General features: G+C 44.1%; 2 protein-coding genes and 1 pseudogene across 2 annotated transcripts; all 3 read left to right on the forward strand.

The window, feature by feature from the left end:
- The first annotated feature begins 1,685 nt into the window (after positions 1 to 1,685).
- Positions 1,686 to 9,853, forward strand: LOC127783675 (uncharacterized; annotated as a pseudogene).
- An 8,171-nt stretch (positions 9,854 to 18,024) lies between these two features.
- On the forward strand, positions 18,025 to 19,562 carry LOC127783672 (uncharacterized). Its single transcript, XM_052310867.1, has one exon. It carries the CDS (start codon positions 18,756 to 18,758, stop codon positions 19,536 to 19,538), a length of 783 nt encoding a protein of 260 aa, XP_052166827.1. The 5' UTR covers positions 18,025 to 18,755; the 3' UTR covers positions 19,539 to 19,562.
- On the forward strand, positions 19,544 to 20,927 carry LOC127783674 (uncharacterized). The gene is made up of 2 exons (XM_052310868.1): positions 19,544 to 19,791; positions 20,396 to 20,927. The coding sequence occupies exons 1-2, from the start codon at positions 19,626 to 19,628 to the stop codon at positions 20,695 to 20,697; spliced, it is 468 nt and encodes a 155-aa protein (XP_052166828.1). The 5' UTR covers positions 19,544 to 19,625; the 3' UTR covers positions 20,698 to 20,927.
- Positions 20,928 to 21,470: the final 543 nt, after the last annotated feature.

Raw genomic sequence — 21,470 nt, forward strand, 5'->3', positions numbered from 1 at the left:
TTATTAATTTTTTCTATAAATATATAAAAATATAAATCATGTTTAAAGCACCTACCTTTAATGATAAATCAAGTCATATAACAGAATAAATGATAGTTACGTAAACTTTTTAATAAGATAGACGATCAAAAGTGTATCCAAGAGTCAGTGGTGTCATCTATTAAAATTAGAGATAATATATATGCGTCTTTCCATTTACATGAATAATACTACCTACGGTCACGAAATAAAGATGCCAATGACAGACTGTGTGTGGCAGGTTGATGTGCCATTGGGGTTGAACGCGAAGAAGGGATATGTTAGTAAGCACGGATCATAGGAATAAGCAACTTATGAATCGTCAAAAGTGGTTTTTTTTAGAAAAATATTATTATGGGGACCGGCATATATAAGTTGATATATATATATATATATATATATATATATGGTTTCTCTATATATCTTGTGACAAAAAATAAGAGATTAAATGTTTTGAATTTTGGTATGCTTTAAGATTCATGTGTGGAATGAGGAATTAAAAAAAAACTGACTTTATACAGGTGCATTGTGGTTCAAACGCGCGAGATACATGCTCCCATGCGCACTGCAACAGACCAAGTGAGCTACTAGCACCCATCTAGGTTGAACCTAGCTATTCACTTACATAACACTTGCATACAAGTTATAATGTAACTACATTGTAATTACTAGTTACATTTGAAAGATTTTAGAGCGATTTTCTGTTGAAAGTTGTATAGGTAGGTAGTCCCTAAATATTCCCTCCTATCTTCTTCCTTTACCTTATTACTTGAGTTCAACACCCAATATTCTTTGACTGTAGGCCGGGGATGGCGTTGCAGAATGTTCAGCCGCTCGTGTTCAACACAGCATGTTTTGAATTCAAAAATCCGTATGAGATCTATTTTAAATAAGAGGGACCGAGGGAAAAAAAGATCTTCTCCCGGCGTGCATCATGATCATCAGCCATACACCTACCAGTACCGATGTCTCTACGGCCAGCAAAACACAAAACCTTTTTCCAGGCGGTGAATCTGAAACTGGGCCGGGGCCCGGCCGGTCGGGAGGTCCTCCTCGGCTCCTCGTCCGCAAGCTTTGCTCCCGTAGTCTGGTCTCATGGCGTTGTCCGTCCGTCGAGTCACCGATCGCGAATTCGCGATCGACCAATCTCCTGTACACTGTTGTGGTGGAGCAGTTCAATACCAACTTCTCTGCGCGTCCGCGTCGTATCGACCGCAATGAATTCAGAGCATCAGGCGTTGGTTTCCGGCCGTTGCTCGTCTCTACTCCGTTTTTTAAAAAAAACTTAATTTAAATGAAGATGTGACCCTTATATTTCTGTCTAGATTCGTTATATTAAAAGGGTTATATTTTTTTCTAGATTAAATTTGTTTTGGGAGAGAGGAAGTACGTACGCTCAACTTGCGACATATGTCTCCCGTCCCATTGTCTCACCCCACCTCTTCCCTTTTCAGAACTCTGCATAATAAGACGACGCTGCCAAAAATCGACAGCTACAACACATGATCATCCAAGTGTTGAACTGTGTTGATACAGAGTTATTACAGAGTACAGACTGTCCGGCCGGCTGGAACTCGTACGTTTTCTGTATTTAGCACATCAATGTCCTGCAGGATTCTGCTAAAAACTCCATGGATTGCTCGTGGCCTTGCAAATGCTAGAAAATTCTTGACCTGGCTGCTGTTGACGATCACCTTTTTTTTTTCTTTCACGTCCCTGTTCTTGGATTGCCATGCATGGATGCATCATGCATGCATGCCGGTTATTGCTCTTTCCTAGTTTCCTGTCACGCATTTTTGTGAAGATCACAAGGTGCGATATGGGTTTCGTGTCTGCAGATTCTGCAGATATGGTCGGATTGAGTTAGGGCGCGGCCATGGCCAGTAGCTGCTGGCCGCCGTTCTGTCATTGACGTTTCCGTCCGTCGAGGGAGGCCGCCGGTGGCGTCAGGCGGCGGGCGCGGCGGCGGCGGCGGCGATGGGGTCGTTCAGGCAGTGGTGGCGCCGGGTGGCCGCGGCCGTGAAGGACCGGAGGAGCGTGCTCCTGGAGCGCGGTGATCCGCGCGACGAGCCACGACGAGCGGTGGGTGGACTACCGGAGCGCCGGGCTGGTGTTCCGGTGGGCGCGGACCTCGCCGTCGCTGGTGCGGCCCACCGTGTGGGCGCTCGGGCGGCGCGCACGGCGGACGCGGTGCTGGGCCGTGGCGCTCAAGGCCCTGATGCTCGCGCACGGCATGCTCCTCCGCTCCGGCGTCTCGCCGCGCGCGCGCCGCCCGCGTCGGGCGCGTCCCCTTCGAGCTCGCCGACTTCCGCGACCGCTCGGCGCCGCGGGGCAAGTCACCCGCCTTCTCCGCGTTCGTCCGCGCCTACTTCCGCTTCCTCAACTACCGCTCCCTCCTCGCGGCGGAAGAAGACATCGCCGGCGACGGCGACGACCACTGCGTCGCCCGCCTCGAGAGAATAACGAAGCTGCAGTTCCTGCTCGAGCTGCTTCTCCAAATCCGCCCGTACTGCGACGGCATGGAGGTGCCCCTCGTCCTGGAAGCCATGGACTGCGCCCTCATCGAAATCCTCCAAGTCTACGGCGAGATATGCACCGGCGTCGCGCTGTTCCTCGTCGGCGTGCCCGCGCCGACGACGAGACCACGACAAACCAAATCGACCGCCGCGGCGGGGATAAAGGTGCTCCGGAAGGCGGCGGAGAAGAGCGCGCAGCTGTCGTCGTACTTCGAGCTCTGCCGCTCGCTCGGCGTCGTCAACGTTCGGGAACTCGAAGTACGACGACAGCGGCGGCGGCGGCGGAGTGGGTGGCGTTCGACGATGACAAGGGCGGCAGCGAGGCGGCGTGGCGCGGTGGACAGTAAAACCCGTTCGTTCTGGCGGCGTCGGAGTCGGAGGGGCGCACGGTGGCTGGTGGTCCGAGTCCGACCGGTGTTGTACTGTTGAGAATAGAAACTTGACTTGTCTCGAGTACACTGGATCTACTACTACTATTTGGCTTCTCTGCAAAGCCCTTCAAGATGCTGGAGAACATTTACACCTCTCTGTCGGGCCGTTTGGATTGTGCGGGTGGTTCAGCATTCAGTAGTTCTTGAGCAGAGATACACGTGATACAGTGCAGTGGTAAGGGATATAGTTTTATTTAATTTCTAACACGCTCATAATTTTTTTAAAAAAAATGTTTGAAGTTTTTTTACCAGGCATAGCACGGTAACCACGGATTCCGTGGGTGTGTTATGTTGATGATATCGCGGCCTCGTTCGCTTTTCTGATCAACATAAAGATTTTATGTCAGTTTTAGTCAGCATCATTTTTAAATTGTTAAACGATATGTTTTGTGTGAAAAACCTTTTATATATAAAAGTTGATTTAAAATACAAATAAAGCTATTTTTAAATTTAAAATAATTTAAAAATTAATTAATTATAAACCAAATGATTTTTTTATCTTCATCTTCGTTAAAAACAAACTGGGCTTGTCTGCGCTGTAGAGAGCCAAAAGACGGTAAAATTAGCCAAATAGATCCTTGACGTCCTTTTGGCAGTACCTCCTTTGTCCTAAATAAGCTCATTCTGAATCTTTTCATTTTTTTTTCTAAAACAAGTTTTTGATCCATCTCGGTTATCCTAAAATAAATTTATTTTTTATCATAACAGTAGAGTTTGTAAAATTAGGTTATAAATTTGTTGGAAAAAATAAAATGGGGAAAATTTATATTGGGATTCGATAAAGTCAAGATGTTTTAGTTTTTTTTGTGTTATTATGTGTGGGATGAGTGAAAAATGAATTTACTTTGGGAGGGAATAGTAATACTCCACTAGCCCACTAGGATGATTGCCCATCTCTCGATGCCGACGAAGATGGCTGTTTTGTGTGAAAAGGATATTTAGCGATTCGCGTGCGGGATCGGATCACGATCAGATTGAAGGCACAGCTATAAAGGTGTGATGAAGATAAAGATTTTCTGAAAGTTGCATATTATAAGCTGGAGACTACGGTTATGTAACTTTTTGCCAATTATAGATGGAGATTCACAAATAGACTACAATAAATATATTCTCCCATTGTTAGTTTGGTTTATCCGTTTTCTTTTATGGTGTGTTCTATTTGTTTAGATTCACATCTTTCTCGAATGCTATTATTATGTAATAATTGGCTGTAGCACTTTTTAGCAAAGGCCGGAATACTATATTTCATTATTAAAAAAAATAGATCGAAGTTTCTGTTTTTACAACCGCGCCCGATTTCTGTTTCCAGCTTCAACGCTCCTGTTTCTTTTTGCGTTTTTTTTTTTGCACGCCATTAGTTTCTGAAACACGGCGTGTGTGTGACATCTCTAGGTTGGACCTTCGAGGGCTAGCAAGGCCGACCCAATTTGATTTTTTTACTTTTTAAATCTGATAATTTTCTTTTTATTTTTATGATGAAAAAATATTATGATGGAGAAAGGGATTTTTATACAGATTCGGGCCCCTGAATTGTCAGGTAATAGCCCTACATCCTATTGGCCGAAGCCGGTCGTTGCTCTTATTCACCATAATCACACCAGTATAATATTTGGGGTAGCCTATCTAACTGTTATCGACATAGCGGACTAAAGTATCATCGCGTAGTCGACAACAGAGTAATCTTCCTCCTCGAATCCGTGCCCGGTGAGATCAGAGAGAGCGCTAGATTCCTCTCTTTGGTTCCCGTAGGTACCATATGGGGTTTTACTAGGCTTATCTCTGATGTCGATATCTGGCAGCTTGTCTTGGCGTATGTAGGCTTGTATTGGCTTATGGCTTTGTGGCGTCTATGTTGTCCGTGTCCCCACTCCTCCTAGGGGGTCTTGTATTTATACCCATAGGTGTCCCCTTGTCTAAATAGAACTAGGAAAATCAATATGGATACAATCCGAGTAGTCCTTGTCGTTCCCACGTAGAACTCTATTTATCCTTCCTTATGTGGAACTCCTCCTATATCTGAAGGTTGTTTCCGTATAAGACATGGTATGTGGTGGGTCCTGCCGAGATTTAGTCAACTACTATTAGGTATGTGGTATCCATAACCCTGACATAAACTTTATAGGCTTCTATGTATAAAATTCCTATATAGAATACAAAATATATTTCTATGTACTCCATCCGTCCCATAATAACTCTTTGACCACTCGTCTTATTCAAAGAATTTATGCAAATAGAAAAAACGAAAAGTTGTGCTTAAAGTACTTTAAATAATAAAGTAAGTCAAAAAAAATAATTCCAAAATTTTTTTAATAAGCCGAGTGGTCAAACAGTGAAAAAAAACTCAAAATCCCTTATATTATGGGACGGAGGGAGTAGAAAGTTTATATGTGCAAAGTTTATTCATGCATAGAAATGGGTTGCATAAATATCAACTAGCATGTAGACCAAAATACTAACAAACACACGGACCACAATACATGGGCCAGAAGGCCTACCACATGCAGCCCACAAGCTAACACCGTATGGAGAAAGGAATAAGTCTATTCTCAACTTATGCCCCTAGTTGAATCACATCCCTCAACCGTAAAACCGGATATAACTCGTCCCCTAATTTCCAAAACCATTGCAAAAAGACTCCCCGAGCGGTTTCGTCTTACATGACAGTTGACTCACTAAGTCAAAGGTGGGACCCACTTGCCAGCAAGCCTCCACCTCATCTCTCTCTCATCTCTTCCCCTTCTCTCGTTTTGCATTAGTACAGAGGACGTCGTTGGCCATGCCACGTGTAGGGAGGACCTCGTCAACGGGCCGCGCGTGGGGGAGGACCTTGCTGGCCAGCCGTGCCACGCGCAGGGGAGGACTTCGCTGGTCGGCCGGGCAACCGCGGGGGAGGACCTCGTTGGTCTGTCGGGCAACGCACGGGGGAGGACCTCTAGTATTCGTCGCCAGTGGCCGTGGATAATGCGGTAGATGATCTCAAGTAGGTCCTGGGTGGCTCTGGAGTCGTCGATGCTCAACGTAGAGGCGTCCGACATGGGCGCTCCCGTGGAGGGGTCTAGCTCGACACTGCTCGAGTTGGGCATCCCTGAGGAGCTCGGCATCGGTGAGAACGATGACGAGGAGGAGAAGGCCACCTGTTGCCCCCGCAACACAAGCAGCAGGCTGGCTGACATGTAAGTTCCACATGATGTCTCAGCCAGTCAACAGGTCAAAGATGCCACGTAGGATAAAACCGCATTCGAAACCGACCGGGTAGTTGATTTGCAACGGTTTTAGGAGTTAGGGGACATGTTATACCTGGTTTTGCGTTTGAGGGATGTGATTCAACCAGGGGCATGACATGAGGGAAGCAAAATAGACTTATTCCTATGGAGAAAAGGAAAAATCGCACAAGCAGACTGAAAAAGGAAACGGTAGTGTTGAGCGATCGAGCGCAGGGGGTTGCGCGATCGATTGCGTACTAGACCACCTTTAGGACCTCGGTTGATCCGGTTTTATGAACTGAGAGGCCCGTTATATCCGGTATTTCGGTTTAGGAATGAATTTCAGGCTTGGCAACAAGTTAACGGACCTAAAGTGAACTTATTCCAATAAAAAAGGACAACAAAAGGAAGGAACTCGCCAACGGAAACGGGCCGAATTGGGGTGGTGATATGGCCCATCATGCATAGGCTAGTAATAACTTTGGCCTCATTCCGGGATCGTTTTATGGTGGGGTTATCGTTACCCTATAGTTTAATGGTGATAATATGGGATCGTTTTATGGTGGGGTTATCGTTACCCTATAGTTTAATGGTGATAATATGATATATCGTGGTTTCAAAATTTGACAACTGTATTGTAATTATACGGTTTTGTAAACCTGCTCGGTCCACAGCACAGGCGCACAACAGAGTTTGTGGATTTGGATCAGGTGCAGTTGGTACTATGGCTGCAACTTATGCAGTCCATTACCACCTGTTAGATCCGAATCCGACGGTCCATGTGTACCGGATACTGTATATCACTGTAGCAAGAAATATCCAGTATTTTTGTGTCAACACTATAGCTGATCCATTCATCACCAAAATGAATAGCTGTAATCGCGTGCAGTAGGTTAATTGCATCTTGCAGTCGCTATTCATACTGCAAGTGATGCCTATCCAGAGTTTGGATAAGGCAACAGCAAAGGAACATTTACTTCTTCCTCCCGAGTTCCCCCAAACTCCTTCCTTCTTCCGATCTCCCACCGTCGCCTGGGCGCCTGGCGGTTTGCTCCACTCCATAGGCGGCCATCGTCTTCTCAACCAGAAAGCTTCTGGCTGTACAGCTTGGCGGGATACAAGAGGACGGTCTGCCGTCGGCGATCCGCAGTCGCCGGAGCTGAAGGTGGAAGCGGCCAACACGGCAGTCCGTGCAGCCGGTGAGTTCTCTGATAATTTTAGGTCCAAACTTTAAATGTATGCTTTTTCTTTGGTAATTTTGGGTTAATTTCGTGTCTGCCTCAACATGATTTATTTAATTTTGGGTTAAAATTCATGTCTGCCTCAACAAGATTTGGATCCCCTTTTCTAAAGTTGGTAGCTTTGGAGCCTTTAGGTTGTTTCTTGCTAGCAGTTCCTCTGCAAACTAGTTTTCTGTACAAACCCTTTCTTGCCCGAATCAAAAGAAAATTTATGTGGTCAAACTGCCGCTCCCTGACATGCCGAACCGGATTATTTTGTTGAAAATCGAATCGGATTTAATTCATACTAGTCCGAATCGGACTTTTAAGTCTGCATAATTCGATTTGCATAGCGAATACTCCCTCATATAATGACTTTGTGCATAGGTTTAAACCCATAATCACATCCTCTTCTTCTGCAGCTTGAGAATTTTTTGTCATGGCAGTGAAAAGATGCGCAGAAGTGCCGATATCTGCTAGGCCGGGAAAGATGATGCGGATTGCTATTAAGTCTTGGTCAAGGTTCTTGCCCCCTTACATCCCTGACGATGTGATCTTCGACATTCTGTTACGGCTGCCATCCAAATCTCTTATCCGATTTAAGTCCGTGTGTAAGGCTTGGCACGCCATAATATCCAACCCCTGTTTCATCAGTGCTCACCTCGAGTGCTCTAAGCAGAAGCCATCGATATTTATGGTCCCTGGTGTTTACGAGAAGCAGAATAATGGCGAGAATACTTCCTTCCTGATGGGCCTCTATCAGTATCAGGGTGGTAATATAATGGAACAAATCCATGTACAAGACTTTCCACAAGGCATTGGTACATGGAGTCGTCCGATCCACTGCAATGGCATGCTCCTCATTTCCACCATGAACCACGAAATGATTGTCTGCAACCCGTCAACTAGAGAGATTGTCTCCCTGCCAAAAGGGAGTTATAACCTTCATGCGGGCCCAAGGGCTGGATTTGGGTTTGACCCTCACAGCAACAAGTATAAGGTGGCTAGATTTTTCTACCAGAGGGACGATGACACATCAGAATTGGTCTGCAAGTTTGAAGTGCTTACTCTAGGCACTAATTTGTGGAGGCAAACTGAGGATCCGCCATATCCAATTAGTGGGTTAACTCCTGTTCATGTGAAAGGCGCCATCTACTGGATGGTTAATACGCCACTTTGCCCTGATCCACCCAATGCATTTCTTAGGTTCTGTTTGACTAACGAGAAGTTTAGTCTGCTTCAGTATCCTCCATGTAATCTAAAGCCTACCCGTTTCATAGAAGTGGAGGGTGAACTATGCTGTGCTTGCTTTTGCAGTCAGGTGAGCGCGTTGAAGATCTGGACCTGCAATTATGCACAGAACCCTGAATGGACTCAGCGCTGCACTGTACAGATTCCACCTGATATAGTTGTGAATAATCCTGTAGCAAGGCCTCCTATAGTTTTTCTTCATGGAAAAAAGCTGCTACTGACATGGAATCAGGTCTACCAGTATGACATTCAAACCTGTAGAATGGAAAAGATAGCTTCAGGGGTTGAAGACTTCACGTGCTATGATCCAAGGAACAATAAGTACTGGGCATATCTGGAGAAAGAAGTAACGGATATGCATCTATTTAATTATGCTGAGAGTCTAGTTCCGATTAGAGAATTTTGAGAAGTCACTACATTTTTTGTTAAGGTGAGTTTTATCACAACTTCTAGTGATCCAAGATAGAGTTGAGTTGCTTTTCGTTGTGGCGAGTGTTGAAGCATCACTTTAATAAATTGGACATATGCTATTGTTTGACAGTAACAATTTATTGTTCATTTATACGTACTAACCATGAAACGAGTTTATTCTTCATAACTTGAGCTCAACTTTACAGATGTGGAGCCTTGCATTTCAGGCCCAAAGAGGTATCTGTCGTAATTACTTTTTTCTCACTGGACACACAATATTTCTGCTAATGCGGAAGGTGCATTAATTACGCTGAGCTTTTTTTATTTATCATTCTGTAGTCCTCATGACCGTGTCCCTTTGAAGGAAATGAAATCAGATTGGCATGCTTGCCTGGACAGCAATTTCAAGGTAACTAAGGATAACCTTTGCATTATAAAGTTTAAAATGTAGTGGCATTGCTCATCAAAATACACCCCAAAAAACACACTAGGGTTTTGCAGTCCCAACGGAGTACCATGATAAAGTTGTGAAATTTTACTTTCAAGGACAACCTGCTGAAATCAAACAGTGTTGTTCTTGCAGCAATATGCAGTTACACAAACACATCAAATCCCAGCGTTATAATTGGTGCTGGCCTAGTCGCAAAGAAAGCCTGTGAATTGGGCCTTGAGGTTTGCATGTTCGTTCATATATGTAACTAGTGTATTGTGTCGTGTGTTTGTGCGACTTTAACCTCCCTCTCTGTAAATATGTATAATAATTAACTTAATTTGTTAATAACATTTAATAATTTAAATTAGTATTTCCTCCTTTTATAAGATAATTTGTTTATTCTTCACTTGAATTTGAATAGATGTTCAGAGAACATATTTAGCAGGAAATCTAGTATGTATTTTTTTAATTTTACAAAAAAGACAATTTATTTAAATAAGTTGTATTGAAATGTCAACTGTACAATTTTTTTAGCAAGTTTTCTGTTAGTTGCTAGAATTAAAATTAATTATATGATTATACTTTTAAACTGGTCACGATTTTTAGTTCTTTATGGTCAGAATGTTAATTTACAATGGTTTAAATTATCGGTTGCGGCTGGTGGTGAACTGCCACTGTTTCTCGGACTTCTCTCTTCACAGGAAGTGGTTATTGCCTTTCGGCCACATATTTGCCAACAATAAATTCTTTTATGAAGAATTTAGTATGTACAATCTCATACATCGGGGTAAAACTTTTCCAGGTTATAAATTTACAACCACTAAAATATAGATAAAAATGGGCATGCACCTAAATCAACCAAACAGTTCATACCAGAAATAAAAATTAAGGAACCTAACTAATTGCATTAATCATTGACGGAAGATGCAGATTTCAGAAATGCCAAGCTCTTTCATTTGGTTGTGATGCAATCCAGGAAGAACTATTAAACATTAGAAATAATCCATTGCAATATAGGAAATTCGTGTTTACTGGCGAACTTCTACTGCTTGGTATAATTCCAAATTAATTTGGTTGCTATGGACCCGTCAGAACAGTTTTTCGTCGGATTCCAGATTTTATGGATACTGGAGGTCTACAATTGCTTATTAATTAGCTCGATAGAATCAACCACTACAATCTGCACATAGAGGGTGTGAGCTTCCATGTTAAGTGCTTTACATAGGCTGATTTAAAAGCACTTGTAATGGAACTTATGCAGCTGTTGCTGTCATTAGATGATCCTTAACACTTTTAGCTTCCAGAATGAAAAGGATTAAGTATTTAAACTATGGATGAGGGCTTCATAACCTGTATGACAACAGTGGATTTCCACTAAGATGCATGCCTACATTCAAAATCTGAGTTAGAAAAGAAAATTTAGCAATTTGATAAATAATACATACCCTTGGATTAGGATATTCTTATGAGTACTTTGCCATATTCACTAAACTCCAGGAACACTTCATATTTAAGAAAATGCAGTATGAGATATGTAAGTGCAATCAGCTACTCTGCCTTTTGTCACAGGACCTTCTAGGTGCACACAATTAGTACCAGTGTGCTCATGCTGCAGATTGCTATGAATGCTAATTGGATTAACACCATGAGTTCATAAGTAATAAACCGTTTGCAGTGGCATTAATCTTTTGTTATGTATTAATCTTTTTTGTAGTAAACTTTTCTGATTTTTTTAAACTCCTAGAGTAAGGGCATGATTTCGGCTTACTCTTTCTGTTGTCGGGGAATATTATTTTTGTGCATAAAAATTGTTAATTAACTGATTATATAACACAATGGTGAAATCAATCATTCAATGGTGAAATCGTTGAAATAAGCAGAAAACATGACTGGTGCTGAAAATGGAAGTAGTACTTTCATGATGAAAATGAGGCAATGCTTTGAGGTTGCACTTTGCATGCTGCCTTATGCTTGAATGGTTAGCCTCACGCCTCATGCAAGTGGTTAGCGATTGCCAATTCTTATATACATATCTGAAATACATTCATTATTCTTTACTGTTAAAATGTATATAATGATCTAAGAGAATTTTGTGATTTTACTAATTTGTGCCTTTAAATACTCCTCTGTCCGAAAATGCAGTTATATCTAGGTTGTAATTTATTGTTGTTGTTGGCGAAAAACACAATTTGGATTGGCTTGGTAAGGGTAAATTTGATAGTAGAGGTGATTGCCACATCTAATATTATCCACATATCTACATCATCAACTAATTTACAAGGGGGTAGCTTATTCAACAAATCACCTCTCTAATGTACTAGCCCCAATGCAACATAGTAACTATTTATGTTATCTACTCACCCAATCAACATTACTCTTTTTCTCTTTCTTTTATTAAAGTTTGTGAAGATGTTGCTCCCTTCCATGAGGGATGACTCATCCTCTCTTCTCTTCTCTACCTCATCATTTACGATTAGGTGATACTAGCCAAGTGGTATTAAGTTGCGCACCAGTCAGTTGCACCTAAAAACCTAAGCTGATAGGGAAAGGCGGGCAATTCACTTTATACACTTCAACACTCCCCCTCACGCGAGACCCCCTCAAGTCTCAAGCGTGGAATATTGGAGTGGGCTGCAATTATTTTATTTAATTGCGCGCTAGCTAGGATTCGAACTCGAGATCTCTGGCTCTGATATCATATTAAGTTGCATGCACCAGCCAGTTGCACCTAAAAGCCTAAGCTGATAGGGAAAGGCGGGCAATTCACTTTATACACTCCACGCGCGACTTTGTATGCCCACATGTAAGCCCTTTATAGCAGGATGTGTAATAATATGAATAATTGATTATGATATTGTACTTTTTTTTATAAGTATTGCAAAAAAATAAAAGGTGATACTTGCTAGCTAGAATCCCGGATTACTCCTTTGGCTAAATGTACTCTCTGTGTGAACTGCTAGCCACCCCACCAGTAATCAGCCGTGAGCATCTAGGGAGCTACTCCCTCCGTCCCAGAAAATGCCGATTCCTGGATGCCCGAGGCAACTTTAGCGATAGCTGGTGAAGACCAAAATACCCTTGCACAAGTACAACATTTAATTCATCTTTCAAATAAAAAAAGAAACAATAGGCAAGGAGATTCCCTCGATCCCTCCGTAACAACCTGCATCCCAGCACAATGCACCACACGCAGCAAGTAGGAGTACCAAGAACATGAAGAACCAAGAACAAAGAAAAAGAGAAATACTAGAACATCTCTCCAATTGAGAAAAGAAATTCTCTGAATTCACCTGTACGAACTGCTAGTACTAGCAATAGCACCGTAAGAACTAGTACTACTAGAAATAGGAGGAACATAGCAAGAACCCAAAGCTTAGAAAAAACGAAATGTGGCGTTGTTTGCTGGCTCGTGCATGGAGAACTGCATCAGATCCACCGCACATGATAGAAGACCCCGTCGTTGACACCGTGGCCGCTCGTCGCCTCCACCGCCGCCGACGCCCATCTCCCCGTCGCTTCCGCCTTCTCCAACAACACAACAGCATACCCCCTCGCCTTCACCGTCGATCCGAGCCGCATCCGCTCCGCTCGCAACACTCCGTCCCTGCATCCTTGTGGCCGTAGACTGGTGGACGCGGAGAAGAAGGAGAGGTGGGAGAAGCAGGAACGAAGGGGAGCGGCATGGAATAGGGAGGGAGGTGCGGGAGAGAGAGGCGAAGCAGGGAGGGAGACCGGAGGGGGGAGATCGGTAGTGCCTCGCTTTCGGAGACGAACAGAATCGATGGGGATTTTGGATCTGTGCGAACTCGTGAGAGAGATGGAGAAAAGAAGAGAGCCGTGAGGGAGGGGATAAGGTTCAAGCGGTGGGAACGTGGGGAGAGAGAGGTCGTGGGCCCATCCGAGATGACGTTCTTGTTTTTTTGCGCAGGAGTCGAGTTTTTGTTGGACAAACTCCCCCCTCCAGAATTCGACTTTTTCTGGGACGGAGGGAGTACAACATTTTGTGGCTGATGCAAAAATGCCCATTGCAAGGTCCAAAGCATTTGATTCAGACCATGCTGCATCCAGCATAATAGCAGGGAATTAAATCTCTTATTCCTCAGAAAAAAAAACATATTGCAACAAAACGAAAATAATGTATATCACATTGTTTACTCTGTTGTCATAAAATACATCTAGCAAATCATGCAGTAACTGAAATTTGTAGTAATCGCCTGTGCTAGAAGTAGTAGAGCGCTAGGGGATTTGAATTGTCCTGAACAGGCATCATAAAAAAGATTCATGTGTTCCCTAAAAGCTCTATAACCTGTCCATTCATAAGCCTCAACCACGTCATATGTGAAGACGCATCCTGTACCCGCGAAAGAGGATATTCACAGGGCATGATCATAAATTCATCCTGATGATCGTGCAAGGGTTAAAGAAGTATGATCGTACCTTCACTGTCCATTGAAAACATAGTATGGGAAGAATCTTTGGTAGTAGAGCGTACTGTATTGGACAGTAACAGTGCCATCAGATAGCATCACATTTTCTTGTTATGGTTGTGCAACTTGTGTTCATCATAAAGCCAATAAGCAAATAATAATAACCATACGACTTGCCTACATTGTCAAGGATTATCCAATTATCATGTAGTAGCCAATAAGCATAAAAGCATGGTGAATCTGTAATATATCAGCATTAGAGAGATTCTATGGGCAACCGATTTTAAAGGCTAATGTACAACTACTGTACTGATTCCTAGATTACAGTAATAGCAAAGATTATGCAAATGATTAAGAAACTACAGAACAAAACGTAGAAGGAATTATACAGTTTAAAAGGTCAATTTGCTGTTAACTCAAAGAGTTTACCAACTTTTAAATTGGACAGGCAAAATGACATGGTCTCACTTGCGTAAATGCGTAGCAAAGTTGACATCCAAAACACTATTGCTTTTCATTGAAAATTATGTGGCAAGACACTATTGCGTAGCAAAATTATGTGGTCTCTCGAAGACTTGAAAAAGTTTCAATATGACTTGTTTCACTTATACATTCAACATTATGCAATCATTTAGTTTTTTTTTCTATTTTATGCATCGGATCGTCATTATGCTACTACTATATTCAGATCAATTTTGCCTTGATCACCGTGATATGAACAAATAGTACCTTAAAAATACAGGCTTCTAATTAATCATCAAATCAATCTGGGCAAATGGGGAACTTTATTCACTATATGGCCTAATTTCCATGTCAGTATCGCTACCCACGTTTGCATGGTGTTCTCAAAATCAAACTTCCGGATGTGAAAAACCTTAATTGGATGTGTTTTAGTGCTTAACACCATACTGTGAATAGTAAACAATGAACAAATGAAGGTTAGGTCATCATTACCTTGTGAGTCAATCAAAGGTAGTGGTGGGGAAGTTCAGGGAGGGGAGGTGAATCGGGGAAGACGACGCCGGTGGCGAAAGCGGCGTGGGCTCGTCGGGACATGCATGCAAGCACGTTGTCTCGTGGGGAGGAAGATGAAGCTCGTCGTCTCCCAGGTAGCCCCTTGTAGCCCCATCCTCATCGCTAGTCTGCCATAGATCTGGCGCCTCCGAGCTCGCGGCCACTAGATCTGGCTCTCCAAGCTAGGCATGTCTGGATCCTGCATGAGGACTGGTGTTGGCGGCTGGTGGCGGAAGACGTGCCTGTGTTCCACCATACTATCAACCGGGAGGTGGAGGGAAACGCCAACAACAGGAAGGAGATGTCCGGATCCCATGGCGCTCCCTAATAAGCTCGTGTGGATTGGAAGATGAATTAATGGCTGGGGCGAAACCAGGATAAATGGTCGACAGGGACAATACTAACCTAGTTTTTGATGCATTGTTAGATCTTCTAAAATAGGTGTATTTTTCTTTTCAAGAATGGCTCCAGAATGTTTTTGCTTGCCTATTTATTTCTACTACATAAAAACAGAATTTATCATCCACCCTTCTCACCTACATCATGCGCATCACACGCCCCTCATAAAAAACAAAAGAAACAAAATAAAACTGGAAAAAACCAGACCCCACAAAAAACTAAAAACTAAATAGTGCTACTCATTGGCCCATAGAAAATTAAATCTCTCGTTGCAATGCACAGACATGTCTATAAATTATTAAAATCGGACATAATTAATATGTAAACAAAGTAGATATTAAACACACAAATACTCACCGCTAAGATTACCAAAATCATGGATTTTCTATATTCCCCTCTGCTGGAAAGAACAAAATTATGTTTTAATTCTCCTCCTTGCACATGAGTGATGACCATTTAACTGAAGTATAAAGGAATAAAAAAAATTCATATTTCATAACCCTAACTTTCAAATTGTGATAATCTAGAAATTGTGATAGGGTTAATCGGTTACCCAACAACTCGCCATCAGTGCGAGGCAAAGAACATTGCAGATCGGTAGCTCACCCCCTCGGCAGCTCGACCTTCCAATTGCCCTCATGTTGTCTGCCAATCCTCGCCCTTGTCGCTCCATACCTCTGCCTCCTGGAATCTGGATGTGGTGGCAATGTGCGTGTGCTCGACTAGAGGACGACAAGATGAAAAGTCAAGACGTGCGGCGGTGCTGGGCAAAACACTCCGAGGAAACGATACAATAGGAGAAATTGTGGACTCGTGGGCTGCTCGCTACCAGCCTTGTGAGCTCAAATCTCAAACATATATGTATATTGGGCCTTTGGGCTGATGTATAATCATCATTGGCGCTAGCTAATTCCTATTTGCTGCTTGCTAATCTCAAACGCGCCGTTTCTTGTTTTTCTAGATAATGGAATGTAACATCCTGGCCTTTATTTAAAGAGCTACTGTCAATTATTACAGAATTCACACAGGAAAAAAAACTCACACAGAAAGTTCACGAGAGCAAAAACAAAGCTAAACAAACACAAACTAATAGACACCAACAGAAGAAAAAGATCCCCTAACTACTGAATTCTACTAGAGAACCTCCACCCGAAGTTGCAAATAGATGCATAATTGTCGTCTCAAGTTTACGGCATTCATCATTTATTAGCTTGATATTTTCATCTGCCTTTGTAGTTGAGCCCATCCCCGAAGCCAATACGTTGCCCTGAAAAGCACCTACAAATAGGATTTTGACGGTGTTTTATCAAAAACCATATCATTTCTACTAAGCCAAAGAGCCCAACATACAGCGGAAGCTCCAACAAGAATAACATTTTTGATTCTTTTATTAACACCCACAAGCCAATTCCCAAACATATAAGATATACTATGTGGAGGATAAAGTTCAAAAGAGAATTGTATAGTTCTCCAAAGAAATTTAGAAAAATGGCACTCAAAGAATAGATGGTGTATTGATTCATTTTTCATAAAAAACATCACAAACTACTTTTTCAATTCCTTCTAGTCAAATTATCTTTAGTTAAAACAATCCTTTAAAGAGATACCATATAAAAATCTTAATCTTAGAAATCTTCTAGTTGTTACCGGGGTCTAGTCTTTTTATTAACCGGGATCATACATGGTAAATTTAAGTGGGTTACGAAACATGCGCAAGAAATCGTCGGGTTCAGTGGACCCCGATAGATGGCTATAGCTTCGTCCCCCGCACCAGTGACATCGAGACTCAAAAGGCGACGAGGTGGGCTGGGAATTGGGAGAGGAGGCGGAAGGCAGAGACGCGGATGAGAAGAGATGAGCGGCGTCTCCCCCTCCCGGAAGCAGAACGCCGTGATGAGCCGATGACTATGAGCCGGACGTTTGTTTTTCTTTTCTTTTTCCATTTTTCTTTTTGACCGAAGGATGTGGAAGGACATCGTTGTAAACGAAGTTTTTTAAAGGATCTAGAAGATATTTCACCATTTAGAGGGATCTGACGGCTTGCATCATTCGAATGAAGAATTGGACGGCTGATGTTTTCTCCATGACGTGGACATTATAAATTTACAAGAAAGTTTAGTACGGTCACTACTTTAGATTTAGAGGCTTGTGCTTAGAGCAGGTATAATAGCATACTATAAGGCAGTTGTAAACGCATTTCGATGAGATAAAAGAGGAGAGAGAAGAGCAGCGGCTACAACACGAATTCTAAAATGCAATATATGTATGACAGGTTGGACTAGATATTAATAGTGTAGTATATGTTTAGATATAACTGTTGTATGAATTGACTATTAAATCAACTATAAATGATTTGAAGCAGTATAGTTGGCTATACTATTAAATTGCTCTTAGATGCTTGCTCAGCTAGAGCAGATTTGGATAGGACTAAAATTTTTTAGTCACTATCACATCGGATATTTAGACGCTAATTTAGAGTATTAAACATAGACTAATTATAAAACCCATTTCATAACCCTGGACTAACCCACGAGACGAATTTATTGAGCCTAATTAACTCATGATTAGACTATGTAATGCTATAGTAAACATTGCTAGTTATGAATTAATTAAGCTTTAAAAATTCATCTCGCGAATTAGCTCTTATTTATATAATTAGTTTTATTATCACACTATGTTTAATAGTTCAAATTAGTGTCTAAACATCCTATCCAATAGAACTAAGGGTTGGTTAGAACCATACCATCCTAATTTTACAAAATTTAAGATATGCCACCCGTATCACAATGGCACGTAGTCACTCAGTTCAAACACCCCAACCCAGCGGCAACAGCTGTAAAGAAGATTCTAGGCCTCAATGGGCCCCACGGTATTTTCCGCAGCAAACTGGTCACGTGACACGAGGTATTTCAAGCCATGAGTCATCTCCTCCGCTTCGTCCGGGGTGTGTGCACCGTGCGCGCCTAGCCGCGCCGTCGCCGTTGATGCAATGCAAACGCCGGATCTTATTCCCAAATCAAAAGCCGACACGCAACCGGCGATCGAAGTTGATTGACACGTCGGCACCAACTTGCTCACCAATCCAAAGTTCCAAAAACCCAACACCGAATCGGCGAGTATAAGATCCCCTCCCCAATCTCACAAGTCACAAACCCAATCAGACCAAACCCCATCCAAAGCCTCAATTCCTCCAGGCCCCAACCACCACGTCTCTCCCTTCCTCCTGCTCCAGCCTCCAGCCATGGAGAAGGGAGGCGAGAAGGAGAGGTCGGCTGAGCCATCGATGGAGGTGAGGAATGAGAGCGACAAGGTGCGGTGGGGTGAGCCACCTATGGAGGGGGGGGGGGGGGGGGGGGGGGGAAGGAAGGGCGGGGCGAGAAGGAGCGGTCGGCTGAGGGCATTCCGGCGGCGACGTCGCCGCGCCTCTCGTGGATGGCCATGCCGGCCATTGCTCGAGTAGTCGACGACAACTCTCCGTTGCTCATGGCGAACTCGGACGTCTCCGTCCAGTTCGCCGAACCACCGCGCGCCAGTATCCTGAACGTGGCGAGGCGCATCCACCCCAACGGCTTCCACCCCTCGCGCCCGTACCTACCCTTCATCCTCAACATCCAGTCCGACCACCTCCTCCTCTACACCACCAATGGGGGGCATGCCGGCGGCGGTATCTACCTGTGCGATGCCTACACCGGCGTCGCAATTCGCCTTCCTCCCTCGCCTGAGAGGCCTATCAATCCCCGGAGGTGTGTGGGCCTCATTGAAGACCCTCGCCACCGAGGTCACTTCCTGATCGTCCAGCTCCACCCCACATCAACCACCCAACACAGCACCTTCGTCTCCTACTCCACGGGGACAAGCACGTGGGAGATCAAGCGTCTCAGTTCTTCGCCGCACCACCAGGGCTGCAACGGCGGCGTGCTCGCCCACAACGGGAGGCTGTGGTGGGCGGATCCTCACGCTCGATCCATTCGCTGCCGGGGAGTTCCACCTTCGACACGTCGCCCTTCCGGAAGGCCACGGCGCCCGCATGGACAACTCCGACGACAAGCACCGGTGCGTGAAGGTGAGCGAGGGAAAGCTGCGGTACGTGGAGATCGACGGCTTTCCCGGCACACCGGCCGTGACCATGACTACCCTGATCGATCTGGATGGCGCTGTGTGGAACATGGACTACAGGGTGGGATTGGACGAGATATGGGCACGGCTACAAGCTAGCAAGCCGGGCTGACGCCGGGCAAGGTCCCCGCCATCGCGCTCGTCGACCCCAACAACCATGGCATACTCCACTTTCTACTAGACGGCATGATTTTTGCGGTGAACATGTGTGCCAGCGCCACCAAGAGCAGGGTCCTGCACTTCGAGAAGTTTCTGGTGGGCGCTGGCGTCGACTCCTTGGAGAAGTACCAGAACTCGCGATTCGTATTTGCTTGGAAGCTATTACAGCCATTGCCTCTCCGACTCCGATCTGGTACGCGTTTGCAAGCTCGTCGTATCCAATTCTGTTCTGTCGGGTCTGAAATGGTCAAGGTTTTCTGAATTGCGCGCTTGCACTTTCATTTGCCTAATTGCACGTGTGTTGTCTGCGGTTGTTGCGTACGTGTATGAGACTATGAGCCTATGAGGTTTGCCTAGTTGCACATGGTACTGGAGTACTGCCTTACGACTGTTATAGGATCATAGTTCTTCTCTGTAGCATAATTCTGCTATATGCCAGTTATTCTTGCAATCTAATTACATGACATAGGCCAGTTGTTACTTGCTATCTTACAGCACATAATTTTGCTCGGTGGCTCTGAAATGATTAAACAACTTATGGTTTTCAGAATCGATCTATAATCTTATAGAGCTAGGATTCTTGTCTTAGGATCGTAGTTTGTTTTTATCATGTGCTTATGTTGCCTAACTGTGTGGGCTCATACTTTTATTGGGTGCTTACACTGTCCGTTTACCTCATTGCACATGTTTGTCTCCCGTTGTTTCATACATAGTATACAGTATGAACCTGTGAGGTTGCATACTGTAGTTAGGATGTGAACGTATATGATGGTTTTTGTCCCCTTTTGATCAAGCAGAGATGGACGAACACCAGAGTGGAAACTTCAAGATCCAGGATATCAAGGACTGTACTGCTGTGACCTCTGCAGAAGCTGCACGACAATTTTTCACTGCTCAGTTGGAAGACATCCGCATGAAGAAAGGAACCCGCAAGGAGAAAGGAACCCGCCAGAAGAATGATGCAGCTGCTGCAAAGGATGAGCGAGCCATAGAAGTGGGGGCATCATCATCAGTGGAAGCTGTGGCTGCACAGGTGCAAGCAGCGGAAGAAACAAAGGCCATTCCTCAAGGACTCCTTGCGCATGATGCCAAGGAGTAGTGACAGTTAGTTAGTCGTAGTTACTAGTCATGTAATCCTAACTCCAGTCAGTTGCCTGCACACTGTGAACAGCTCGTTTAGTCACTTGACACATTCGGGCAGCAACAGCTTGCTGTCAGTTTCTGGTTATCCACTTCATGTACTCGCAGTCTCACGGGTAGGTCAGGAATATTGAGGATTAAAACAGAATTGGCACATTCTGAAGCTTCAGTTGGTAGAACCCACCTACCAGGGTACGCCTCACCTTACCCTTCACCAGTTCACCTCCTCCCTTCTCTCCCCCGGTTACCTACGTGACGATGAAGGTGGACGCTGAGGCATTCCAATTCAACGAAAGTGGCGGCAGCATCAATGCAGTGTCCCCCGACGACATGCTAACGACAACAGTGGAGGATGATGACGAGATCTAGGAAAAAGATGTCAACTGTGGACCTCGAGCTTGATGAAGCAATGGTGGTGGATGTCGAGCTCATGGTGCTCATGAAGGTGAATCTCCGCGCTCACGCTCGAGCTCAGCGGGCGGCGACGGTGGACATGCACATTGTACAGCTCCGTCGGTTCACCTTGATGAGACCACCAGCGGCTATGATGTGCCTCACAAGCGAAGCAAGGACAACATAAGCATGGATGAGATGACCAGAAGGAATATGTGCCAAGAGCCTGACAATGCATTGCCTGACCTTCAGACTTCTACAATGGCAGGAGGTCGAGAAGGACGCGATCCGAACTAGTCGCTACAAGACCTCACCTTCAATAACCTCTACAAGGGCCTT

The sequence above is a fragment of the Oryza glaberrima genome, chromosome 9, assembly GCF_000147395.1.
Source record: "Oryza glaberrima chromosome 9, OglaRS2, whole genome shotgun sequence".
Lineage (NCBI taxonomy): Eukaryota > Viridiplantae > Streptophyta > Magnoliopsida > Poales > Poaceae > Oryza > Oryza glaberrima.